The following is a 25,775-nucleotide window of genomic DNA, read 5'->3' as shown; positions in this document are numbered from 1 at the left end:
GCTTAAGTGCAGGGAGTGATAGATTGTTTTAAAGACTCACAGAGTATGCATACATTAATGGTAGCTCAGTTGCCACAGCTACAATCTTTCTAGCCAGGTAGAACTCTTGCTCCTTGTGTGCTGCTATAGCCATGATATGATGCAGGGTGGGGAAAAAACAATCAAGATTTGGAGATGGAGAAGAGCAGAGATGAAAGCATGTTGCCTGATAAAGTTTGTGAGAACAGGAGTAAGGGAAGATGAAAGGAGAGATATGTGCTGTTGAATGAATGTGCCTCTAGGGAGTAGATGAAGCTTGAATTTTATATTAAAGAGTGGTAGACTGTCCAGTAGAATCAAATATTTATGTATAGAATATAATTATCCAATAAAAATCACAGAACTGTGAAGCTGTGATCTTATCAGTTGGCATTTAAACAATACTCAGATCCCCTTTTTCATTCTGATCTTCATTCTTCACTCTCGCCGGTTTATGGATAGGTAAAATCATTGGCAATTATATTAATCTTTCTCAGAGCTCCATGCAAGCGTCGCAGGTTCCTGTTAAGTGTGAACACGTGATCAGCTGAAGAGTGGACTCGGGAAGTGAATTTTAAAAAATGGGAAGGCAGAATAAGACACACACCTTTTGCATTACAAACGTTTTAAAAAATGTGAAATTAATAGATTTGAACAAAAAGGAGGATCTAGAATAAGACTAATAGAGTAATAGAAACTGAGAGCAGGCTGTAGCTACTGCTTCTGCTGTGCATGAGCTTGCTGGGAAAGAGTACATTGGGTCAGCTTTGTTTTATATGGGTCATTGTAAACACATATGTAGGTAGGTATGTGTAGAATGATTTAGGAGGACATTGACATCCTTTTGAGGAGTTTGTTCTGGATTAAAAAGAACTCAAAGGATGGGATTCTAATCCAGCAGGAAAGGGCCCAGCATGAGTCACCACACAGAGCAGGAAACATGACTCATCTGTCACTTAATTGAAAGAGTTGGATTACCTCATCCTTATACCATCATTAGAGGCAGGAAGTTTTGTAATATTGTGTTTTGTTGGAAGTGGAGGAGAAATGGGAGGGAGTAGAGATAAACATATCAGGTTGGCTGCTGTAATTACCATCATATCCTGTAGCACCTTCTGTACTCCTGCATTTTACTCCTGCTGGAATTATGTGCAAAATAATTTTAAATTTGGCATGTTGTATTTGTAATTTTTTATACAGCATTTCTCCATTAGATGGCTTGGTTCTTGCCTGCTTTAGGCCTAACACCCGCTTCCTCCCTACCCAACCCCCACAGGTTTCTCTCTGTTCAGTGTGGGTGCCTTCATAGCAATCTGTTGTACCAGGCTGCACTCTCCTCAGCACTCTCTCTCTCTTCATAGTTTAGCTATAATACCTCTAGTTGATATTCATCTCCCAGCTTCCTTTGCCTCCCCACCATGGCAGATACTTCCCAGCTGTCTCTCTGCCACCTAGAATTTTCTCCCCTCTGTATCCAGCTTTCATTTCCTTTTTCTGCTCCCAAGTTCTCCAACCTCCCACCCAGAAAGGCCCACAGTACCCTCCGTCCTCAAGCTCTTATCTTCCTATCTTTGCTCCTACCCTACCAGCACACATTTCCAGTTTATTTTTCTTTTTTGTGTTGCAACAAGGGGTTGTAAAGGCCTAAGGGAGAAGCCTAAGATGAGATATTGTGGAGGGAGCAGACTGAAACAAGACTAAGCACCAGGCTATGAATAAAATTGTAGGTTGGGCCAGGCACCTGGGTAAGGCTAATACATTTGTGGCCAAATTTTGAGAGCTATATTTCCCCGATCAAGGAATTATAAAACAAGCAGAGTAGGACATAAAAGTTAGATCCAGATAAATTAAGTAAAATATCAACTCTTTTCAGACTCCTCCTAAAATAGACAAAGTTGAAAAAGAAATTCCACCAGGACTGATCTTTGTCTTATAGTAGGTGTAGGTATGCAATCCAACAGCTTTCAAGTCACCTTGCACAAGTCCTGGCTCCTGTGTATCTCGGGCTATACAGGATGATAATCAAAAATTTAAAAATAAGCAAAAAAAAGTCTTCCAAGCATTGAGCTCATTTTTGTACCGAAGTTCACACTTAAGGCAGCAATTGGAAGTGAATGAACAAATATTAAGCCATGTCATCCCATCCTCTGCTGCTCCAGAGTCTTGACTGCTGGTTTGAACTGCTTAGCTTTAAGGTTTTGCACATGTTTCAAATTAGTAGTCAACTCAGTGGGTATGGTCTGATGTGCAGTTGCCAGCTGCCTCCTCTTTCCATGTTCAGCACAGGGATGGGGAACCATGTAAGCAAACCAGCACTGTGGCCTTCTAGTCTTCTTGTACAATTCTGTACAAAGTTTGCATTGTGCAGTTGCTAAGAATTCCTCAAGAAGTAACATGGTGGTGTGGCTGAAGGAGGTCTACGACTCCTAAAAATGTTCACCTTTAGTTGCCTTATGGCCTTGAATTAAACAGCATTAAAACAGTGAATATTCCATGTATCCACACATCTTACCCTACATCAGAAAAGTGAAAAAACATGTTCCAGAAATTCTTAGAAAATGAAGTAGGGAGGGAGGAAGTGACGTCACAGTGCTGAGTGGCTGCCTAGCTCCTTAGCTCCCGCTACAACCCCACTTACATCTTCTACATCCTGAGCCATCCGAAGCGATTTGCAGCATTTTGGTCTGGATGCGGAGGAACAGGAAGCTATGAGTAAGATGCAATCTTCTGCTGAAAAAGATGGTGAGCAGCAGTCAGTCCTACAAGCCAGTAAGAGTGCACATTGCCATGCTTCTCCAGCTCCCGCCTCACAATCGGACTCTGATTCGGCTCTCTCGATGGTGGCTTCTTGTCAGAGTAACTTAAACATCTTTCGAAGATCCACGATGAGATTAAGGCTACCAAGGAGGAAATCTGGAGCACATGGATGCCCTCAGTGCTGAATTGCATGAGCTAGGAGTCCGTGTGGAAGACTTGGAGGCTAAGGTGGAATTGCATGTGGACTCCTTGTCTACCTCCCAATTACAAGTTACTCAACTCTCTGTGCAATACAATGACATGTTATATAAACTGGATGATTTAGAGAATTGTGAATGCAGGAAAAACTTGTGATTTCGAGGTATGCCCGAGGGGGTGCAACGGAAGATGTTCCCACGGTAGTGTGCTCTCTTTGCTCTCAGCTCCTGGGCATGGAGGGTGACCTTGCTTCTATAGAGCCCATTGATCCCTCGGTAAACTCTAAGAAAATCGGCCTAGAGATATAATAGTGAGATTTGTGAAGTTTGCTGTCAGAGAACGGCTGTTGCAGCGAGCACACCAAGCTCCATATTTGTTTTTTTAATGAGGCATGGTCTGCTTATCAAGACCCAAGACCTCTTCGTGTATACTTGAACTCTGCAGTGGAATATGAAGCCCATGTTGGAGATGTTAAGCAAGGTGAAAATTAGTTACCGCTGGGCTTTTCCATTTTCACTGTTCCCTGCTGCTGGAGGAAAATTGCATGGGGTGCGTAGTTTATGTTGGATTATTTGTAGTAAATAATTAGCAGATTTTAGTACACACAGCTTCAGCTTTAGAAATGTTAATTTCTTTCTTCATCTCTCTCTCATTCACCCCTGAATAATTCACTGCTGAGTCACTTTAAAGTTGAAGTAACAAAACATCTGTTTACTCACAGTTTGTAGTTAGATTATAATCAGACAGGCTTATATATACATATTACTATACACTTGTATTATCAGCTCCTTCCATGTGCTTAGATGGTAATGGATGCTCACACCACCATAGATCCTCTCAGGTTAGGAGAGATCATGAGCTCCATGTGCTCCATGTGCTGCATCTGCTGCATCTGCCCCCACAGGAAGTTGCATAGCTATGTGACCTCTCTAAGTAATTCACATCAGAGGTCACAGAGTAATCACAGAGAAATAATAGGTGACAGTCAATGCATGTAAAATACAATTACATTCCAACAAACCCCTTCTCATGCATAACTGTCATGCAATTATTTATTCATACAAAGTCCAAGCTTTATACGCAGATTCACAAAATGTTCTCTGGGTAACGGTTTGGTCATGATGTCAGCTGTCATCTCACTGGTGTGACAATAGTGTAGACTGATGACCCCTTCTTTCGCCAACTCTCGCACGTTGTGGTATTTCGTTGCGATGTGCTTGGTGCGTGACTGAACCTTGTCATTCTGTGACAGTCGGATGCAGCTCTGATTATCTTCCATTATCTGGATTGGTCTCTTTTCAGCTATTCCAAAATCCAGCAAAAGTTTTTCAATCCACATCAGTTCTCTGCACGCTTCCGATGCGGCCACATATTCAGCTTCTGTAGAAGACAAACTCACAATACTTTGTTTATGACTGGCCCATGAAATTTGTACATTTCCATACATAAACACATATCCACTTGTGGATTTATAATTAGAATGATCCCCTGCCCAATCTGAATCACAGTAACATATTAGTTTTGGATTACTATTGGCTGAAATCTTTAATTTACAATCAATGGTACCCTTTAAATACCTTACCATCCTTTTAACTGCAGTCCAATCTGATTTGGTAGGTGAGCTGACCCTTCTGCTCAAAATTCCTACTGCATTTGCTATATCAGCCCTGTATGTGGTAGCTAGATATAAAAGCTTACCTATGGCTGATCTATATTGGATGTTATCTGGTAAAGGTTCTCTTACTGTTTCATCCTTCAGAAAATCAGTGATCATGGGAGTGCTTACAACTTGGGCATCTTGCATACCTAAACTTTCAATAAGCTCATTTATTTTCTGCTTCTGGCTTAGAAGATAAGAACCATCATTTTGTTTCTCAATTTCTATACCAAGATAGTATGACACATTACCAAGTTCTTTTATCTCAACATTGTGGTTTAAACACTTTACAATGTCCTTGTACTCTTGCTCACTTTTGCTTGCAATGAGCAGATCATCAACAAAAGCTAAAATGTATGCATATTGTCCATTTGTGCACCTAGTGTACAAGCATTTATCTGCTTCACCTTGCTTAAATCCCAAATTTGTCAATATTTCATGCAATTTGTCATTCCAACATTTCGCACTTTGCTTTAATCCATAAAGACCTTTGTTTAATTTACACACTAGCTGTCTTTGTTTTGTATTTATGAAACCTGTTGGCTGTTCCATGTACAAGTCTTCAGTTATATCTCCGTGAAGAAACGCTGTTTTCACATCAATGTGGTTTACTTGCATGCCTTTTGAGACTGCAATGCTCAGAAGTGTTCTGATTGTCGTGTGTTTCACTACAGGTGCAAACACTTCATCAAAATCTTCTCCATATTTTTGAAGATATCCCTTTGCCACTAATCTGGCTTTATACCTTTCCACTTTTCCTTGTGCATTCCTTTTTAACTTGAATACCCATTTGCATCCTATAGCTTTCTTGCCAGGAGGTAATTTTGTAAGAATCCAAGTATTATTTTTATCCAATGCATCAATTTCTTCTTGTGCAGCTTTACGCCATTCAGCAGCTTCTTCTGCTGGCATTTTCTCAATCTCATCCCATGTTAAGGGCTCTTGAGCTTCTGCTGACTTTGTTAGGTAAGACAGTCTTAGGGGTGGAACACCTTTGTTTTCCCTGGATGAGCGTCTGACAACAGGTTGGTCTGACCTTTCCGCATCCTCTAAATCTGAGAGTCCTTCTCCAATTGATTCCCCTTCTCCAACTGTACTGTCTTCTTCAATGATCCTTTCTGTGTCTGCTTCCTCTGCCTGTTCCTCGTTAGATACAGATGAGTTGCTTTCAGACATCTGCCTTGGTATGGCATTTATATACACTGGCATGTCTATTATGGTTCTAGTTTCATATTCTGGATGATAAGGCTCATCTGGGATAATCCAGCCTTTATCAACCCTTTTGTTTTCATCAAAATATGTAACATGTCTTATGCCAACAATGCCAGTTTTCAGATTCAAAATTCTATATCCTTTGTGTCCTGGAGCATAGCCAACTAAAATGCCCCTTTCTGTTGTGGAATCCAGCTTATGCCTTCTTTGTTTTGGTACATGAGCATATGCTGTACTTCCAAATGTTCTTATGTGTGACAGGTTTGGCTTCCTACCATGCCATGTCTCATGTGGTGTGCGCTCCGCGCCTTTAGTTGGCATTCTGTTTTGTAGGTACACTGCTGTGAGAATGGCTTCCCCCCATAGTCTTTTAGGGAGATTGCTATCTGACAGCATACATCTGGTCATTTCCACAAGTGACCTAAATTTTCTCTCTGCAACAGAATTTTGCTCTGGTGTATAAGCTACTGTTGTGATATGCTGAATGCCTTCTTGTTCTAGAAATGTGCGCATGCTTTGTGAAATGAACTCACCACCATTGTCGGTCTGAAGAACCTTTGGTTTTCTTTCAAATTTATTGCTCACCATGGCTACGTATTTCTTCAGCATGTCTGTGACTTGACTTTTTTCTTTCAGCAAATAGGCCACACAATATCTAGAGAAATCATCCAAGAATATTAGCACAAATCTGTTATTTCCCAATGATGGGATATTAAACGGTCCACATAAGTCACTGTGTATTAAGTCCAGTACTTTATTACTCCTATTTCCTGTGTATGCAGGAAATGAGGGTCTCACACCTTTTTGAGTAACACAGTCTATGCATTTCTCCATTTTACCAGCATCTGCACTTATCTGAATGCCAGTGGCTAGTTGCTTACTGTGAAGATCCTGGATTACCTTAAAATCACGATGTCCCAGGCGGCTGTGCCAGATTTCCAGACTACATTTACCATCATTCTTCCTTACTTGCGCCATATGTGAGGCTTCACCTGAAATGTTCAGCTTATAAACATCATTATGCATAAAAGCTTCAGCATACACTTCATCATTTTTAGAGATTGTGCACTTACTGTTTTCAAAATGAATCACAAATCCCTTCTTATCTAATGTAGATACACTAAGCATATTGCAAACTGCTTGGGGAATATACAAGACATCACTTACAGGAATTTCTTTAACTTCATTAGACACTTTGCATTTTAAGAATCCAATACCTTTTGCTTGGATCTTAGCAGTCCCTGCGTTTGCAGTTTTAAGAATACCTTCCTCTGGACACATTTCCTGAAAGAAATTCTTACAATTGGTTAAATGGCATGTGCTCCCTGAATCCAAAATCCAAGTACTTTCATTTGAATTATTATTTACCATAGTCAAAGATTTTTCTGCCATTAGAAAGCCCTTGTGTTTATCTTTGTCCTTCATACATTTCCTGGTTTGAAAATTCTTTAGTTCCATTGGCTTAGGTGAGCTAGAGGGAGTGTTTTGTGTTTCCTTACACCATTTAGATACATGTCCCTCCTTTCCACATGAGTAGCAAATCAGCTTGCCCTTGGGTGGAGTTTTCCCATAGCTCCGCCTTCCTCTGTTCTTTGCCAAGAAATTTGTTTCATTTCTCTCTGACTTGCTTTGAGAACACATCTCCTCAGAATCATTTATTATGCATTCCTGCCTTAGTTTTGATGTTGCCTGTTCAAAAGATTGCCCTTCAATGGCCTCATTTACAGACCTAAAAACATCAAACTTCTTTGATAGTGAGGTAAAAAGAAATGCTCTTTTCAATGCATCACACATGGGAATTCCAGAAAGTTCTAACTTTTGAAATGAAGACATAAGATGCATAATGTGATCATTACATTTACTTTTATCCCTTAATTTGGTTTCATTCAACTCTGCCAGCCAAATTGGTTGCTGCTTTGCATATGTAGTTGCATACATAGTTCTCAGTTTATATAAAATGTCCTTTGGTGTATCTTTTCCTTCCACTAATATGGCTTGTTTCTGTGAGAGAGCTTCCAAAAGCATGCACTTCACATAATAGTTTGCATTGTCCCATTCAGCCATATTTTCAGCTGTTCTGTCTTGGTCTAAGCATATATTTAATCTTTTTGCTCGAAGGAGACATATGAATCTTAGTTCCCACTGCCGATAATTAAACTCAGTTAATTTAGGCACCTTGAGAGAATAGAACAATGGTGAATTTCTTCCCTCAGCCATTTTCTTAGCCTTCTGTCTGCTGTGTGGGGGGAGAGAGAGACAGACTGAATCTTTCCTTTAAAACTTAAGAGAAAAATGTGGCCTTTTTTTCTGCCTGGTAATATTTCTCTTCTTTTTCAATTCTTGGCCCTGGGCCCATAACCCTTTTGTTGGATTATTTGTAGTAAATAATTAGCAGATTTTAGTACACACAGCTTCAGCTTTAGAAATGTTAATTTCTTTCTTCATCTCTCTCTCATTCACCCCTGAATAATTCACTGCTGAGTCACTTTAAAGTTGAAGTAACAAAACATCTGTTTACTCACAGTTTGTAGTTAGATTATAATCAGACAGGCTTATATATATATATTACTATACACTTGTATTATCAGCTCCTTCCATGTGCTTAGATGGTAATGGATGCTCACACCACCATAGATCCTCTCAGGTTAGGAGAGATCATGAGCTCCATGTGCTCCATGTGCTGCATCTGCTGCATCTGCCCCCACAGGAAGTTGCATAGCTATGTGACCTCTCTAAGTAATTCACATCAGAGGTCACAGAGTAATCACAGAGAAATAATAGGTGACAGTCAATGCATGTAAAATACAATTACATTCCAACAGTTTAGTGGCAGCATGGAAGATTTTACATGAAGTTGGTCTAACTGCAACTACTTTGCCACCTAATTTAGTGGCTTCAGTGGTGGCAACAAGTGCTGGGCAAGATTAGGAAAAAATCTGAGGAGCAACTTGGCAGAGGAGCCTGCTTGACTTCCGGGTCTTTGAACTGTACTACTAAGATCTGTTTTCAACTTACTGTAAATCTGCTTTGTTATATGTATCTTATCTATGTTTTGCTCTTTAGGTATAATGCTGATGAGAGATGTTCTGGAGGCATGGATGGTTCGAGAGATTTGTTAATATAGCTGTAGGGTCTGTATGGATGTGGGGGAGAAGGATTGTTTGGTGCTATGCTCTGGTGACCTATTTAGGGGCCTTTTAGGCATCTGACTGGTAAGGGATGTGTGTCTCGGGGGGGGGGGGGAGAGATGGGTGGGCTTCTGCAAACAGTGGGTGTTCTTTTGGGTGTGAGTAGTTTAGATGAGGGGTGGTTTGGGGTCAGGGTAGAGGATGTTATAAAATTATGTAGTAAGCTATTTTATTATGTGTACTGACTTAAAGATTCTAACCTATAATATCAAAGGTTTGAAACATGTTTTAAAAATTGAGAGACCTGGAGGGGGAGGTATCTCTTCCTCCATCTTTTGTTAGATTATTCTGAAATTACATTAGCCTCTGTATATGCTCCAAATGAACTCCATGAGTTATTTGTAAACCTCTAATCTGTTTTACAGGCTTTTGCTCAGGGTACATTAATTATGGTGGGGGATTTTAATGCTACCATGGAACCCACAATTGATTGCATGGCTATAGCATCAAGTACAGGCCATAAAATGTCACTGGCCTTGGGGAATTTGGTTTGTGACCTAGGCTTATTTGACACTTGGGCGCTTAAACCCACCCCATGGTTCAGGACTATACTTTTTTCTCCCATACTCATGGATCTTATTCTAGATTAGATTACATATTTATGGATAAGACATTGCCAGATGGTGGAGGATCTTTAGCTATTGGCAATATCGCTATTTCTGACCATGCCCCACTTTGAGTTAATATTCCTTCCCTTAGAGAAGAAGATAGGGACAAACGGTGAGTTTTGAACAATTTTTTGTTGCAGGAAGAGGAGGTTTGTGCAGGTTATAGATTTGCCCTTAGTGATTATTTGGAATTCAATTTGCCTTCGGGCCCCTCCCTGGGTATAGTTTGAGATGTGTTAAAAGCGGTGACTAGAGCATATTTTCTTAAGAAGGCCAGTCAGTGCAATCATGCCCAACACTCAAGGGTGACTCATTGCTTCTCCCAAATTAGTCAACTGGAAGAGTGCCATAAGGGCTTGGGATCTGTTACAATCTGGAGAGAATTTCAAGCATCTAAATCGCACCTATACAATGAACATTTGCAGTTTGTAAATCTTAAATTCAAACAGGCACATTATGAGCATAGCAATAAGCCTGGACAGTCCCTTTGCAGATTTCAGGCTAATAGAACTATCCTGAAGGTGAAAGATGGGATGGGTCAATCTTTAGTTAAATCCTCCCTGATTCGTGAACACTTTAAATAGTTTTATCAGGCTCTCTACATGAAAGACCAAACTATGATGCTATTGATACCTGCTTCACAGCTCATGCCCTTCCAAAGCTGACGGAAGATCAGTGAGCTTGTCTAGAGAGACCTATAACAGCCAAGGAAGCCCAGAGTTCTTAAAAGATTTACCATTGGATAAGGCCTCATATGTAGATGGTTTTACAAATGAATTTTGTAAGACCTTTGTGGGTGAGCTGACCTCTTTGTTAGCTGAGGTTCTTAACTTGGTGAGGCAGGGAAAGGCCTGACCAACTCCTCTGATAGAGGCATGGATAGCAATGATTCCCAAACCAGGAAAAGGCAAATCTGAATGTGCTTCCTATCGTCCTATCTTGGTCCTTAATACTGATGTTAAAAATACTAGCTAAAGTTTTGGCTAACCGTCTGGCAATTGTCTTGCTCTCATTGATTCATCTGGATCAGGTTGGCTTTGTGGCTAACAGGCAGGCATTAGTTTCCTTGCCTAACCTACTGAAAGAAGTTTCAACTTGGCTGTTTCGGACTTTAAAGTTAATATGACCAAAACAGAGAATTTAGCTGTGGGACTTTCCCAGGAATGCTTAGCTAACTTGCAATCCTCCTTTTTCTTTCAATAATTATCCAGTACATGTTAAGGATATTTATAGAGATCTTGAGCAGTGGGATTTCTTGGAGCTCTTTCCATTTGGCAGGATAGCTACATTAAAAATGAATATCATCCCCCAAATTCAAGAATCAGTCAGTCATGCTACCTTCTTTTATTTTTTTTCTCCCAGATACTTACCTTTGTTACAGTGTAACTCTTTCCTGTCCCAATTAGCCTTTTGTTTTATATGTATACTAGTAAAAAAGTCCCGTTTCTGACACAAATGAAACGGGCGCTAGCAAACTTTTCCTCGGAGTGTGTATGTTTGAGAGAGTGTGTGAGAGTGACTGTGTGAGAGAGAGAGTGAGTGTGCGAATGTGTGTGTGTGACAGAGAGAGAGTGAGTCTGGGAGCGAGTGTGAGCATGAGTGTGTGTGTGAGCATGAGAGTGTGTGCGAGTGAGACACAGTGAGACTGGGTGCGAGTGTGTGTGTGAGAATGAGAGTGTGTGCCATGGGCCCCCCTCCCTCCCTTCCTTCCTCCCAGTTCCAGGGTCGTCCCTCCGAGTTCCAGGGTTGGCCCCCTCCCTCCCAGTTACAGGGTCGTCCCACCCTCCGAGTTACAGGGTCGTCCCTCCCTCCGAGTTACAGGGTCGTCGTCCCCTCCCTCCCTCCCTCCAAGTTACAGGGTCGTCGTCCCCTCCCTCCTTCCCTCCGAGTTACAGGGTCGCCGTCCCCTCCCTCCCTCCTTCCCTCCGAGTTACAGGGTCGCCGTCCCCTTCTTTTCTCCCTTATTGAGCTGTATATGAGAGGTTTTGTTTATTCCAGCACGTAATTTACCACCCTTTTAAAAATATCAGAGCCGTTTTCAATAAATTGATGGCCTGGAGAGACAGGCCCATAGAGAGGTTGCCGTTTTTCTTAGAATGAATTTTTGTTGCTTGTCATCTCTTTGACATTTGTCTACATTTATCAGTTTTTGTTTTCCTTCCAGCTGCTCTTAGAACATCAGGATGCCATTTCACCTGACCACAATGACGTGTTGCATGAACTGTTGGAGGGGCTGGGAGCCGTCCCTGACGTGGAGTCTTTTCTTGGTACAACTGCAGCTTACTTTTCATTTATCATGTCCATATGTGGTCAAAAACATTTAAAATAATTTTCTAAATTCATTTTGACTTTATACTGTATATGTGAATGTCCTTCAATTATTTGTCATTTTGGGTCACATGGGATAGTACTGTAAATGTTTTAAGTGCTATACTTGCATGTAAATAGGGTTTTTTAGATTGCCCATTCGTGTCTGTCCACAAGTGTACAGAGAATTTTAATTTTATGAAACATCACATGAGAATATTGTTTATTTACAAATAACAGTTTTTACGGGGGCAGTCAATAAGCTGAATTTAACTATAGCATCAAAATAGTAAAAATTCAGTTTGACTCCCCCTTGTATAATATCTGAGGAAAAATAATGTCACTTGTACTGGGTTTTTTTTTTTCTTACCTACTTTTTCCAAGACAAAGGTTCTCTTGCAGTTGAAGGAAGAAGTACATTCAGAGAAGCAATGATATAAACTGCTTGCTAGTGTCACAGGTTTCCTATGAGTTGCCGACACCCTATAAAAGCCACCTGTTTACCTCTGAAAATAGACCAGAACCTACTTTACCTCATTTTAAAGCATTATGGCACCGGGCAAGTCAGGGACAGCTTTAGGAGATCACAGATACAGCATTTGCCCTGCACCCCCATGCCACAGGGAGCCCCAAGCCTGCCTCGAGGAGTCATAGCCTGCAGGTGGACTTTGAGGTCCCCTCCCCAGTTGCTGCCCTGGGCCCCTGATAGTTTGATTCCATCCCTGTTGCATGTTGAGGAACTTGCAGTTGTCATATGTAAAGATAATCACTGTAGGGGGCCCAGGCTCCCCAATCTTGGCTGAGCCCCCCCCCCCCCTTTTTCAGGTGCACAGGCTTTCTGCACAGGGCCACTTTTAGAAATGCAAGTTTTGCCATGAGTCTGCTCTCTCTGTCTTTTCTTCCCCTCTTCCACTTCCTTCCCTATCCCCCCCCCCCCCCCCCCCAAGTCCTGTATCACTGCCTCGCTTTCTCCCTTCCTTCTACTCACACCCCAAGGTCTTCCCTTCCTCTCTTCTAGTACTGGCAGTGGCAGCAATTAGAGCAGGCTGCTTCCAGCTGGTGTCAGAGATTTCTCTTCAAGGTCCCGCCTACATGGGAACAGGAAATTGCATCAGAATAGACGGGACCCTGCAGAGAGAAAGCTCTGACACCAGCTGGAAGCAGCCTGCTTCAATCACTGCCACTGCTGGTACTACAAGAGAGATAGGGATGGGGACACAAGGGAGAGGGCAGGGGAGCAATGCAGAACCCAGAGAGGGAGAGATTGTAGGAGAAATGCCAGGCCATGGGGGGAAGGAAGGGGAGAGAGAGGGAGTGATATTGACCTGGGGGAGGGGTCAATGCTGGAAAAGAGGAAGATGGGAGTCAAAGGTGGAGGGCAATGCTTGAAAGATGGGGCTAAGGGGGAGGGCAATGCTTGAAAGATGGGGGCCAAGGGGGGAGGGCAATGCTGGAAAAGAGGGGGAGGGCAATGCTGGAAAAGAGGGAGATGGGGCCAATGGGGGGCAATGCTGGAAAAGAGGGAGAAGGGGGCCAGAGGGGAGGGTAATGCTGGAAGATGGAGGTCAAGGGGGAGTACAGTGCTGGAAAAGAGGGAGATGGGGTTCCTGAGAGGACAGATGCTGAACATGGAGGAAAAGAATAGGGACACAGAGGGGAGACGTTGGACCATATGGTTAGGAATGCAGAGGGGAAGATAGATGGTGAACATGGAGAGAAAAAAATGTCAAATGGGCAGGAGACTTTGCAAGGGAAAAAACTTAGACTCTCAACAAATGAACCCTCAAGATGCTTTTCTGTTTGTGTTTTGTGCATTTGACCAAGTGCAGTATTGTTAGCCTGTGGTTTCTGTGTAGTGTGTAGAGATCTGTAGCAGTCCTATTTGTTCTTTTTTCTTACTAGGTAGTATGTGGTGTGGGACTGCTGGAGAGGGGATGAGAGGGAAATGGGGAAAACTAGTAGGTAGATGAGACGTGAAAGGAGGAGACTAATGACTAGAGGGTGAGAGAAAGGGAGAATGAGGGTAAATGGGCAGATTTAAAAAAAAAAAAAAAACACAGAAAAGAAAAGTGAGAGAGAGAAAAAAAAGATTAGAGCCAGATAGATATAGAGAAGACTAAAGGAGAGAGAAGAAATGGAAAGGTAAACCTGGAAAAGAATTTAGGAGAAGACTGACATAAGAAAAGTGGAAAAGAGACCAGCCCAATTAGAGAAAAAAATTTGCCCAGACAGCAAAGAGGGAGAGATGGGGATATAGTGGACATGGGAGGAGGGGGAGTAAGGTAACAGAGATGCTGAATTGGGATGGAGGAGAAAAGAAGGGGTGTACTGGAATGGGATGGAGGAAGATGCTGGCTTGGAGGAGGGGGGAAGAGATGATGCTAGATCAGGTAGGGAGGAAAAAGGGGGCGAGTAGGAAAACAGTAGAGATGCTGGACATGGGGTAAGTAGAAAGATGGGAGATGCTGGAAATGGGGAATAAAATGATGGGGGTGCTAGACATTGGATGGGGACAGAGAGGGGATATGCTGTACATGAGAGGAATAGGGATTGAGGGGAAATGCTGACATGGAAGGGGAAAGGGACATTTAGGGATGCTGGATACGAGGGGGCGTAGGGTGCGGGGAGAGATTCTGGATTGAGGTGACGGGAAAGAGGATATGGTGGACAAAAGGGGGCAAGAGAGAGAGAAGATAGTGATCAGAGGAGTGAAAATAGAGGGTGCTGTACTGAAGGGAGGAAATAGAAAGAGAAGGTGCTGGAAGAGGGGAGAGTTAGCAAAAAATAGGATTAATGGGATGAAGAATGGAATGGTTGAGGCGAGGGAGATGAAAGTTGTAGGTGATGTGGTTTAAAAAAAAAAGGAAGATTGAATACTAAGAACAAATGAAGTCTGAGCAGATTGAAACAGAAAAATAAATGAAGGAAAGCTGAAGGGAAAAGATCAAAGTCAGAGATGTATATAGGAGAAGTGAAGAAGGCAGGAAGGGAGAGAAGTAGAAGATGGACTGGAGATCTTTTGAAGAAAGTTAAGAACAGCTAGAGGAAAACAGAAACTGGAAACTGGGACAAACATGATTGGAAAAAAACAAAGCAACCAGACATCAAAGATAGAAAGGAGAATTTTTATTAATTCAGTAAATGGAAAAAGTCAATTTTACAGTAAATTCAATTTACACTGCTTTCTTTATAGTTTAAAAATTCATGGTGCTGTTTCTATTTCTCTATCTCTAGTGTTGTACTGCCTGCCGAGTGTGGTTTCTTGGATTTTAAGTTTTAATTTTGGTTACGTATCCATATTTTAAGCTGTATTTTGTACCCGGCAAGGGTCTGTTTGTGTTCATTGTTTGACTGAAGCCAGGTAGTCTGTTTGCATGGAGTTGGTTTTAACCCTCTGTAATAATTCAGTTTGTTCAGTTTCCCAGTAGGCATATTGATGATCTAGGTCTGACTGCAATATTTATTGTGTTGTATTATCCTTGTTGTGTTCTGTAAGTTAGTGATTTTGTATATTATTAAATCTGTAGGTCCGGAATGATTTTTGTAGGTTTGTATTATTGGTACAGTACTTCACAATATGCTTGGGACTGGAAAGGATCTATGTTTTTATTGAGATTACACCAACATCAATTTTTTTTTTGTATGGCAAGTTCCTGTGGAAATGCCCTTTTTATGCTTTGCATCCATTCTTAGAGGAGGACCTATGGAGATTTCTGTGGATGCAAAATATATGTTTAAATTAACAGCTTGATAGTCCAGTGTTAGGGGTTGGTATTTTTAGATTTCTTAGGCTACATATTTAAACTGCTACTTCAAAAGTATGTGCCTGTTTTATTAATTCATCTTATTAGTGTGTTTATATTTATTGTAACGCAAAGTTGAAGGATATATGTACCATTGTGATAATTATTTTGCAGGATACCGTGATGTGTGTTGAGATGTTGACCAGACTCAACTCTGCTATAATGGCAAAGTTTAAGTTATAGGATAATGCAAATTTATTTTAAAATGTCATTGTTTCCAAAGGGTTCCTTTTACAAAGCCGCGATAGTGATTCCCACGCAGCAAATGCAACAAAGCTCATAGGAATTGAATGGGCTTCATCGCATTTGCCACACCAGGAATCTCTACCGTGGCTTTGTAAAAGGAGCCTAAAGTTTCCATAAGTATATGGGGTTTGTTTGTGTGGAGGATAGACTGTTTACTTAGATCTGTCATCAAGTGCATGCTAAGGCATTACTTAGGAGTGTACCAAGCACTACTCACACTTATTTGCCTAGTTTCCCCTCATATTAAGTCTGGGGCCTCCCCCCTCCCCCCCAAAAAAATGTCAAGTCTGGCTACGCCACTGCTAATGTCATTAAACCCCATATTGTTACATTTGGTAGGATAAATTTCCTCAGCCATATCCCTTGTCTTGCAATAATACTTCATTGTAGCTTGGTTTGAAGAAGTATAGAAAATTAATAAAATACCTTTGGATTTTTTGTCGGCTACGTTTTCTATGGATCTGTGAAAAGCTGTGACTTTGGTATCATAGTTTCCCCAAGTGTTTTATTTGATTTGCTATTTCTAACCAAGGAGCCCTTTTACTAAGGGGTTGGAGTGCAGCAATGGGTTTGCCGTGTGCAAATCCGGAACTACCACCAGGCTACCGCAGGAACCTGGTGGTACTTCCCGCCCCCAGCGTGTACCGTTTCCAGTGCTACAAAAATATTTCTATTTTTGTTGTGTCTGTGCTTACCCAGCGATAATCGGGCAGAGCCGCACACTGCCTGGTTACCATCAGGTTAGTGTGGAAATCCTTACTGCCACCTCAATGGGTGGTGGTAAGTGCTCTCCCCCCCCCCCCCCCCCCCCAAAATGGCCATGCGGCAAGTGGTTCACTTACCGCACAGCCATTTCTTTTCCAGCAAAAAAAGACAGCCTTTTTACCTGCCACTGTAAAAGGGGGCCTCAGCGCGCATCAAAAGCATGCACTGATGCTAGTGCAAGGCCCCTTTTTACTGCAGCTTAGTAAAAGAAACCCCAAATTCATTACTGAGAGGTGGCATCTGTGAGGAGCTAAAGGCTCATACTTTTCCATTGTTCAGGCAAAATCCACCAGTGTTGTTGCTTTCCCTCTCTCTATGGTGCTTCTAGATTGGTCTCTTTGTGCCTGTGACCCCATGATTGTGGCCAAATAAAATTGTGTGACCCCCCTGGAGATGCAGAATAATGGTGCAGTTATAGAAAGCTCACCTAGGTTGTGACCCTATTTGGGAAGCTCTGTTCTGGATGTAAAGATACAGAAGTGGCTGTCCCTTCTCTCTGGAGCTTGGAGTCTAATGGAAACTCACAGGCTAGTCAAATAACAGGCTCAGGAAATAAATATTATAGAAAACATAAAACCAGCAACTGAAAATTCCACAGTAAAAGGTGGGATTTTAGATAGGACTTGAGTGTAGCAGAAACTATGCACAGTCATGTAGGCCAAATGAGCATCACCACAAAAGCAAACAATTTACTGGGTTGTACCCACACATCTGAAGGACCTGGATGCAATTAACTCAGTTAACATTCCAGTCTGGTTCACAGTGGCAGTTTATGACATAATTTGAATTCCCTGCTTGATGTGCCCTGCTGCAGTTCTGAGCAATTTTGGTCCATTTTGTGTTCTAATTGTCTGTCCATGTTACTATCATAATATGTGAACCATATGTTCTTGGAGATTATACAGAGGCACATCACGAGAAATTAAACATAGGGGTTCTTTTCATGCTTTTTATGTCCTCCCCTGAAGTCTGATTGCTTTACTTGCTATGAGTCATTGAACTAGCAATACATAAATCTCATATTTTTCTGCAGGGGAAGGAAATCTTGATCCCAATGATTCCAACAGAGAGAGCACACTGAGTCAGCTGGCAAAGACTGAAATTTCTCTTTCATTGACCAGCAAATTCGAATTACGGGAAGGTGAAGATAAGGATGTTAAGAGTCTTTTGATAAAGTAGGTTTTTCATATTTAACTTATCAACATTTTTTAAAATTTTAAACAAAAAGCAGCTGGATAGAGTTGTAATTTGTGTTCACATAGACGATTTCTTCTGCCCTTTAGCTACTGGGAGAAGAGGGTAAAGGTTGCTATAAGGGGGTAAGGGGGGAAATTAATTGTAATCTTGCATATTTTCAGAACTACTGTGTACATGGTCTTAATTTGGGAGCTGTGGATGGCAAAGTAGCACTGTCAGTTGCGAGTGATGGCAAACTTATTTGCAGTCCCTTGTTATGTTAAGCATAGGGATCATTTGCTTAGTATGGAAACAAATGCAAAGAAAATACAAATACACAATAAGAAAATCCAAAAGAACATACTATAGAACCAAAATAGGACCAGATTACAAAGACACACATAAACTCTACCAACTTGTGAATGAACTAATAGATACTACACCGGTTACCACAGCTAGCACAGACACCCCATCAGCAGATCAACTTGCCAAATACTTCAATGAGAAAATTATAAAACTTCGATCCACACTACCACTCAATACCATTAATCATGAAAAATTTCTGTGGAATGCCTGGACCCTATTCCCGGTGAATACCCAGCAGATCGAACTTGGAATGACTTCGAACTACTAACTGAAGAAACCATCACTCAGGCACTCAACAAATTCTCCAAAACCCACTGGATATTTGCCCCAGTAACCTAATTAGGTATGCCCCCAAATGCTTCATAACAGACCTTACGTCACACTTGATGCTACAACACAGACTTTTCCCCAAGGACAAAGGAAATATATTACTTACACCCATACCCAAAGACTTAAAGAAAAAAACTAAATGACACAACCAACTACCGACCAGTCACATCCATCCCCTTATAGTAAAACTAATGGAAAGTATGGTAACCAATCAACTCAACAATTACCTAAACAAATTCATAATACTACATGAATCACAGTCAGGATTTCGAACCAACCATAGCACTGAAACAGTGCTAACCACTCTCATAACCAAATTTAAACAACTAATCGCAACTGGAAATAATGTGCTACTCTTACAATTTGATATGTCCAGTGCTTTCGACATGGTCAGCCATCAAATACTCTCGAACATCCTAGACTACTTTGGGATCGGAGGAAACTTACTAAGATGGTTCAAAGGCTTCTTAACAGCAAGAACTTATCAAGTGATTTCAAACCAAAAAACGTGAACACCATGGAAACCTGAATGCGGAGTACCGCAAGAATCACCGCTTTCACCAACCCTTTTTAACTTAATGATGACACCATTAGCCAAATTGTTATCCAACCGAGGACTCAACCTGTATATCTGTGCAGATGATGTCACGATATACATCCCGTTCAAACAGGACATAGCCGAAATCACAAATAAAATCACACACAGCCTCCAAACAATGAACTCATGGGCGGATGCATTCCAATTAAAGCTAAACGCAGAAAAGACACAATGTCTTATCCTGTCATCACAATACAACACAAGCAAACCAAATACTATAAACACACCAGATTACATCCTTCCAGTCTCAGACAGCCTGAAAATTCTGGGAGTCACAATTGATCGGAACCTCACACTTGAAGACCATGCGAAAAATACAGCAAAGAAGATGTTCTACTCAATGTGGAAACTTAAAGGAATCAAACCTTTCTTCCCAAGGGAAGTATTCCATAGCCTAGTACAATCAACGGTATTAAGTCATCTAGACTACTGCAATGCCATTTATGCCGGATGCAAAGAACAAATCATCAAAAAGCTTCAAACTGCTCAAAACACAGCAGCCACACTCATATTTGCGAAAATGAAATACGAAAGCGCCACACCCCTAAGAGAACAACTATACTGGTTACCATTAAAAGAACGAATTGCATTCAAAGTTTGTACACTGGTCCACAAAATCATCTACGGGGAAGCCCCGACCTACATGTCAGACCTCATAGACTTACCTACTAGAAACGCAAATATCGTCACGAACATACCTCAATCTCCACTATCCTAATTGCAAAGGGCTAAAATATAAATCCACATATGCGACCAGTTTCTCCTACATCTGCATGCAGCTATGGAACGCACTACCGAAGGCCATAAAAACAACGCCAGACCTAACTATCTTCAGAAGGCTACTGAAAACAGATCTTTTTAAGAAGGCATACAATAAACATCCATCTTAAATACTAAATAACACTATACATGTTCTACATAAAACCGAAACCCTTTTTCACATTACCAAAGATCAAGCACTACCTCATGTCGAATAGGCTCTTTTATAGTAGATGACCTAATGTATGTTACATTCCAATTCATAACTCAGAAACCTTCATGTAATACCTTATTGTATTCCTCTCTACCGTGATCTACTCCATTTATGTTATGTTCCATGTATATTCCATTGTATATTTAACATGTATGTCCACACATTAATGCAATACCATCTGTAATTCTATTACCCGGAAATGGCATCCACCATTACGGCAAATGTAAGTCACATTGAGCCTGCAAATTGGTGGGAAAATGTGGGATACAAATGCTACAAATAAATAAAATATGATGCCGATTCTGGCCTTGTGTTATCTATACGAAATGCTTTAATGTAGTGGTTCCCAAACCTATCCTAGAGAAGCCCCCAACCAGTCTGGTTTTCAGGATATATAAAATGAATATGCATCAGGTATAAGAACATAAGAATAGACATACTGGGTCAGACCAATGGTCCATCTAGCCCAATATCCTGTTCCCAGCAGTGGTCAACCCAGGTCACAAATACTTGGCAGAAACCCAAATAGTAGCAACATTCCATGCTACCAAGCAGTGGCGTCCCCATGTCTATCTTAATAGCAGACTATGGACTTTTCCTCCAGGAACTTGTCCAAACCTTTTTTTAAACCCAGATATGCTAACTGATCTTACCACTGATCCTCTGGGAATGAGTTCCAGAGCTTAACTCTGCGTTGAGTGAAAAAATCATTTCTCCTATTTGTTTTTAAAGTATTTCAATGTAATTTCATTGAGTGTCCCTCTAGTCTTTGTACTTTTTAAAAGAGTAAAAAATTGATTCACTTTTACCCGTTCTACACCACGCAGGATTTTGTAGACCTCAATCATATCTCCCCTTAGCTGTCTCTTTTCCAAGCTGAAGAGCCCTAACCTCTTTAGCTTTTCCTCACATGAGAGGAATTTCATCTCCTTTATCATTTTGGTTGCTCTGCTTTGAACCTTTTCTAATTCCACTATACCTTTTTTGAGATACGGTGACCAGAATTGAATGTTGTACTCAAGGTGAGGTCACACCATGGAGTGATAGAGGCATTATATTCTTGATCTTATTTGCCATCCCTTTTCTAATAAGTCCTAGCATCCTGTTTGCTTTTTTGGCCTGCTCCGCACACTGGGCAGAAGGTTTCAGCCTATTGTCTACAATGACACCTAGAACTTTTTCTTGGGTGCTGACTTCCAACGTGGACTCTAGCATCAGGTAACTGTGATTCAGATTATTCTTCCCAATGTGCATCACTTTGCATTTCTCTACATTAAATTTCATCTGCCATTTGGATGCCCAGTCTTCCAATTTCCTAAGGTATTCCAGCAATTTTTCACAGTCCGCATGCATTTTGACAACTTTGAATAGTTTTGTCATCTGCAAATTTAATCACCTCATTTGTCGTTCCAATCTCCAGATCATTTATAAATATGTTAAATAGCACCGGTCCAAATTACAGATACCAGCGGCACTCCACCTCCTCCATTGAGAAAAATGGCCATTTAATCCTACCATCTGTTTTCTGTCCAATAACCAATTCCCAATCCACAACAGAACATTGCCTCCCACCCCATGACTTTAATTTTCTTAGGAGTCTCTCATGAGGAACTTTGTCAAAAGCTTTCTGAAAATCTAGATATACTACATCAACCAGCTCACCTTTATCGACATGTTTATTTATGCATTCAAAGAAATGAAGCAAATTGATGAGGCATGACTTCCCTTGGCTGAATTCATGCTGACTCTGTCCCATTAAATCATTTACATATACTGGCTGCATTTCATACGTTTTATCTGTTGCATTTTCATTTGGGATGTGGTTTGGAAACCACTGTGGTAATATGTGATTTAGCATTTTCTAGCATAGCCTTTGCCCTTTTATTATTTATTTAAAAAATTTGTAGACCACACTATGATAACCATTATGACAAAACTTCAAACACAATAAGCAAAAATCATAAAATAAAATATATAAATACAGCATCTAAAAATAAGTCAAAAGACCAACAGCAATCACTAAATACCAGCCAGACAATTTCTCCTATTCCTTTATTAAAGCATTTAAGAATGTGTAGCCATGCTCATATTCACATAGTCCTGTGACATAGGAAGTGAATTCTTGAGTTGGACATTTGACGTTTATGGAATTGATCCCCCTAGTTTGACAACATTATCTCTCCTCTTGTAATAGACTTGGATAATTTTGGGCTCAGTTTACTTCCAGAGGCTTCCATTTGGAAAACTGCAGTTGAATATTGGGTTTTCCTAAATATCTTCTGTAGTAAAAGAGAATAAAAGGATTATGTAGGGTAGAATTTGCCAGCAAAAAGATATTCAGAGTGTGTGTTGGAGAGAGAGCCACCATACATTCTCTATTACTGTCCTCTGCTCTGCTTCCGGCAAGATTCACAACTGGTGGTTTCACCATTCAATTATGAGGTTTTATTTGCTTCTCAGAAACCTCTACCCTGAATAATAACTCCTGCTGCGAGTGATTTTCCTGCTGAGCAACCTTTTGGCTGCATAGCCAGTGTAGTCGAATCTCATCAAATCAGGGCCACTACAGCTAGCATAGCTCTCTTAGATTTTGCTTCACTGCAGAATATCTGCAAAGCAGCTACTTGGTCCTCAGACCATACTTTCACTTGACACTACTGCTTGGACCAGTCCATGGTCAAATACAGTACATTTGGTTGGGCAGAACTGACCAACCTGTCTTTCTAATCTAGGCAGCTCTTGCATCAGCGCTTGAGAAATTAGCCTGACAACTGGAGCAATCCTGAGCTTGGGAGTCACCCATTTGTGTGTTTGATTCAATCCTGCTTGTCAGAGAAAGCAAAGTTGCTCATCTGTAACAGATTTCTCCTTACACAGCAGAATTAATCAGGCACAGGATCTATTACCCCCCCTCCCCCCAAGAGATGCATCACTCCTTGAACTGTAGAACTCACTAAGGGTACTCTGGAGGACCATTGTTTGTAGGAAGGGCTATGCATGCTCAGAACGTTTCACTAGTTCTGAGCTGTGAAAGACTGATTTCAACCCGATATTGTTCAATATCACTCATGGGTGTGCCTGATAATCCTGCTAGCTACAGGGAATACCTGCTACAAACGAGCAGCTGTGCTTTCATGTTTCAGTTCTGCAAAGTAGAAGCTAAGTGTCCACTGAAAGAACTTGCTCATGTGAGTGCTACTGTCCAAGAAAATTCACTCTTTGTATTTCCTTTTCATCTGCAGTAAAGTAACAGTCCTTGTCTATTTCATTAGTGGCCTCGAAGTGAAAATATGTTGGACTGGACCTACTACTTTGATAGATCAAGCTTGCAAAATATAGAATAGAATTATTTATTGCTACTCTACTTTCTTTGAAGCTATTAATCAGCAGGGTGACTATTAGATGTGTCACTTTTCTTCACATGTTGGCTATAATACTGTGGTTTTTGCTAAACGTATTTCTTGACACAAATATTTCATATCAAAATGCTGGATGTATCTAGCATTTTTGTATTAACACTTTCATGTATTCTCATACAAGGAGCTTAAATCAATTAATCTCCATTACAATTATTATATTTAAAAGGATTTTTCTTCCTGCTTCTAAGTGTATAAATATTCATCTACTTCCTGAGAATGTACAGACTCCTTTTACATTAATTAAATTTCCTTCTTTTGATGAGATTATTGTAGTTTACCTTCATTATTATGTCTATGGTAAGAGGGCTGCTTATCAGATCACTTGTACAGATTTCCTTCCTTTGTAGAAGACAGTTAAACTTCAGATCAAACAAGATCAAGACTCTCTTCTAGAGTAACTCTGGGTTTGCAATAACCAAAGTGAAGAGCTACTCCAAGATGACAGTTGTAATGTCCTGTCTAGTGTGCATAATGTCTGATATTCTCGATTTCCATTACATAGTTTCCCACTATTCCAGAACCTGTGGGATAGTTGTCCGTTAACCAGCAGGTGGAGATAGAGAACTGAAAACTGAATTGAGACATCTCTCTCTCTTGGCATCCAGTCCAGCTACTCAGTATTTTCTGTCTCTAGCAGTTGGATAGACACACTCTTCAGCCTCTGGTTCTGAGTGATTTTCTCCTGGTCCAGTTGGTCAGCTGGTTCCTAATTGAGCTGTGCAGGTTGCTTGAGTATGCAGCGTCATATCTGGAGGTCTTCAGATCCCTATCTCCCGTGCCCCGTGAATTTATTTATTCTCTCCCTTCACCTCTTCAGTTTCCTGTGGAGATCTCCTTTTCCAGCGCAACAATCTTAAAAAAAAAAAAAAAAAGGAAAGATGTTTTCTGGAGAATGTGAGATGGAATATCAGTCCTGAGCCTTTCTGATCTGTGGTAAGGCTTGTGGAGACTGTGAGCTTGGGGGAGCAGCCGGCAATGGTAAGTCTGACTAAAGTTTGATTCGGAACTGCTTGGAGGGTTGCAAGTTCTACTTGGTTTAGGGAAGGGGTCCTGTCTCGCCGCATGGGACACATTGTGCTGCGCTGGTGACAGAGTGAATGGTGAATCCTGCAGAGGCAGTTAAGCAGTGTTCTTGCTGTGGGATCCATCGGCCAGCGTTGGGGCATTGCAGTGCGTGCAAGCCTGGAATCCCACAGAATGGGGAGGAAATTGTCATTGGCAGCACATCTTTGGATTTGGCGCAGCATCCGAATATGCTGGGGTCAGTTTGGTGCAGGAGATTGCGGAATCGGGCATCATTTTGTCAGGGTCAATTGGCAGTGAGGAGCAGCCTCTGGCTAATCATGTGCAGTACAGAGCATAGCTGCCATTTTACAGCCTCAGGACCCGACAGAGCCTTCAGCTGCATCAGGATCTTTGTTTTTTCCAGAGTTTATATTGCTCTTAGGCCTATTTACTGAAACAGGGACAGTCAGAGTTGCTGCAAGGTGCTTCAGTTTCTCACCCTGCTGCTCTCTGACTCCTCGTTTAGACCTCCAGGAGTTGGCAGATGAGGCTATATCTGCTTCTCCCTCCTTATCTGATGTGGCCTCAGTCTATTCAGAAGAGCCATTGTTGAAGGAACTTTTAGAAGAGGGAGATGATCCAAAAGTACTGAGGTTCTTTCATAAAGAGGAGCTCCGTACTCTTATCTCTGAGGAACTCGCAGTGCTTACCTTTGAGGAGCCTTCTGCTTGTGTCAGGAATTCCATCTTAATCATGAGGGGGCTTAGAGGTTCTTCTAAGGCCTTCCAGATGTATCCAGACATGCAGGACATGATTAAAATAGAATGGGTTTCATCAGTCGTGGGGCTGAGAGTGGAAAGAACCATGGCTAGTCTCTATCTGTTAGTTCTGAAGGAGAAAGATAAATTGCAACTTCCCAGGGTGGACTCCCTGGTTATGGCGGTGACTAAGATAATCAGCTTGCTGGTGGATGGGACCTCTGCTCTAAAAGACCTACAGGATAAGAAGCTAGAAGGCTCACTGACACAGGCCTTTGAAGTGGCCTCTTTGGGCCTTCAAGTGACAGTGTGAAGCTCATTCTTGGCAAGACCAGGTCAATGTCAATGTTCTTCTTATTAATCGCTATTTCCCCTAAAAAAAAAAAAAGGT

General features: G+C 41.2%; 1 protein-coding gene across 5 annotated transcripts in view; it reads left to right on the top strand.

Moving 5' to 3' along the window:
* The window catches only part of IQGAP2 (IQ motif containing GTPase activating protein 2), a 589,818-nt gene that overhangs the window by 522,348 nt on the left and 41,695 nt on the right, over window positions 1-25,775 (top strand). For all 5 annotated transcript variants that reach the window (XM_030193260.1, XM_030193262.1, XM_030193259.1 and 2 more), the window contains 2 exons: window positions 11,803-11,905; window positions 17,793-17,934. In XM_030193260.1, coding sequence (XP_030049120.1) covers window positions 11,803-11,905; window positions 17,793-17,934 — 245 coding nt within the window. The remainder of the gene's footprint in view (window positions 1-11,802; window positions 11,906-17,792; window positions 17,935-25,775) is intronic.

The sequence above is a fragment of the Microcaecilia unicolor genome, chromosome 2, assembly GCF_901765095.1.
Source record: "Microcaecilia unicolor chromosome 2, aMicUni1.1, whole genome shotgun sequence".
Classification (NCBI taxonomy): domain Eukaryota; kingdom Metazoa; phylum Chordata; class Amphibia; order Gymnophiona; family Siphonopidae; genus Microcaecilia; species Microcaecilia unicolor.
This window is presented reverse-complemented; position numbering and strand designations above follow the sequence as displayed.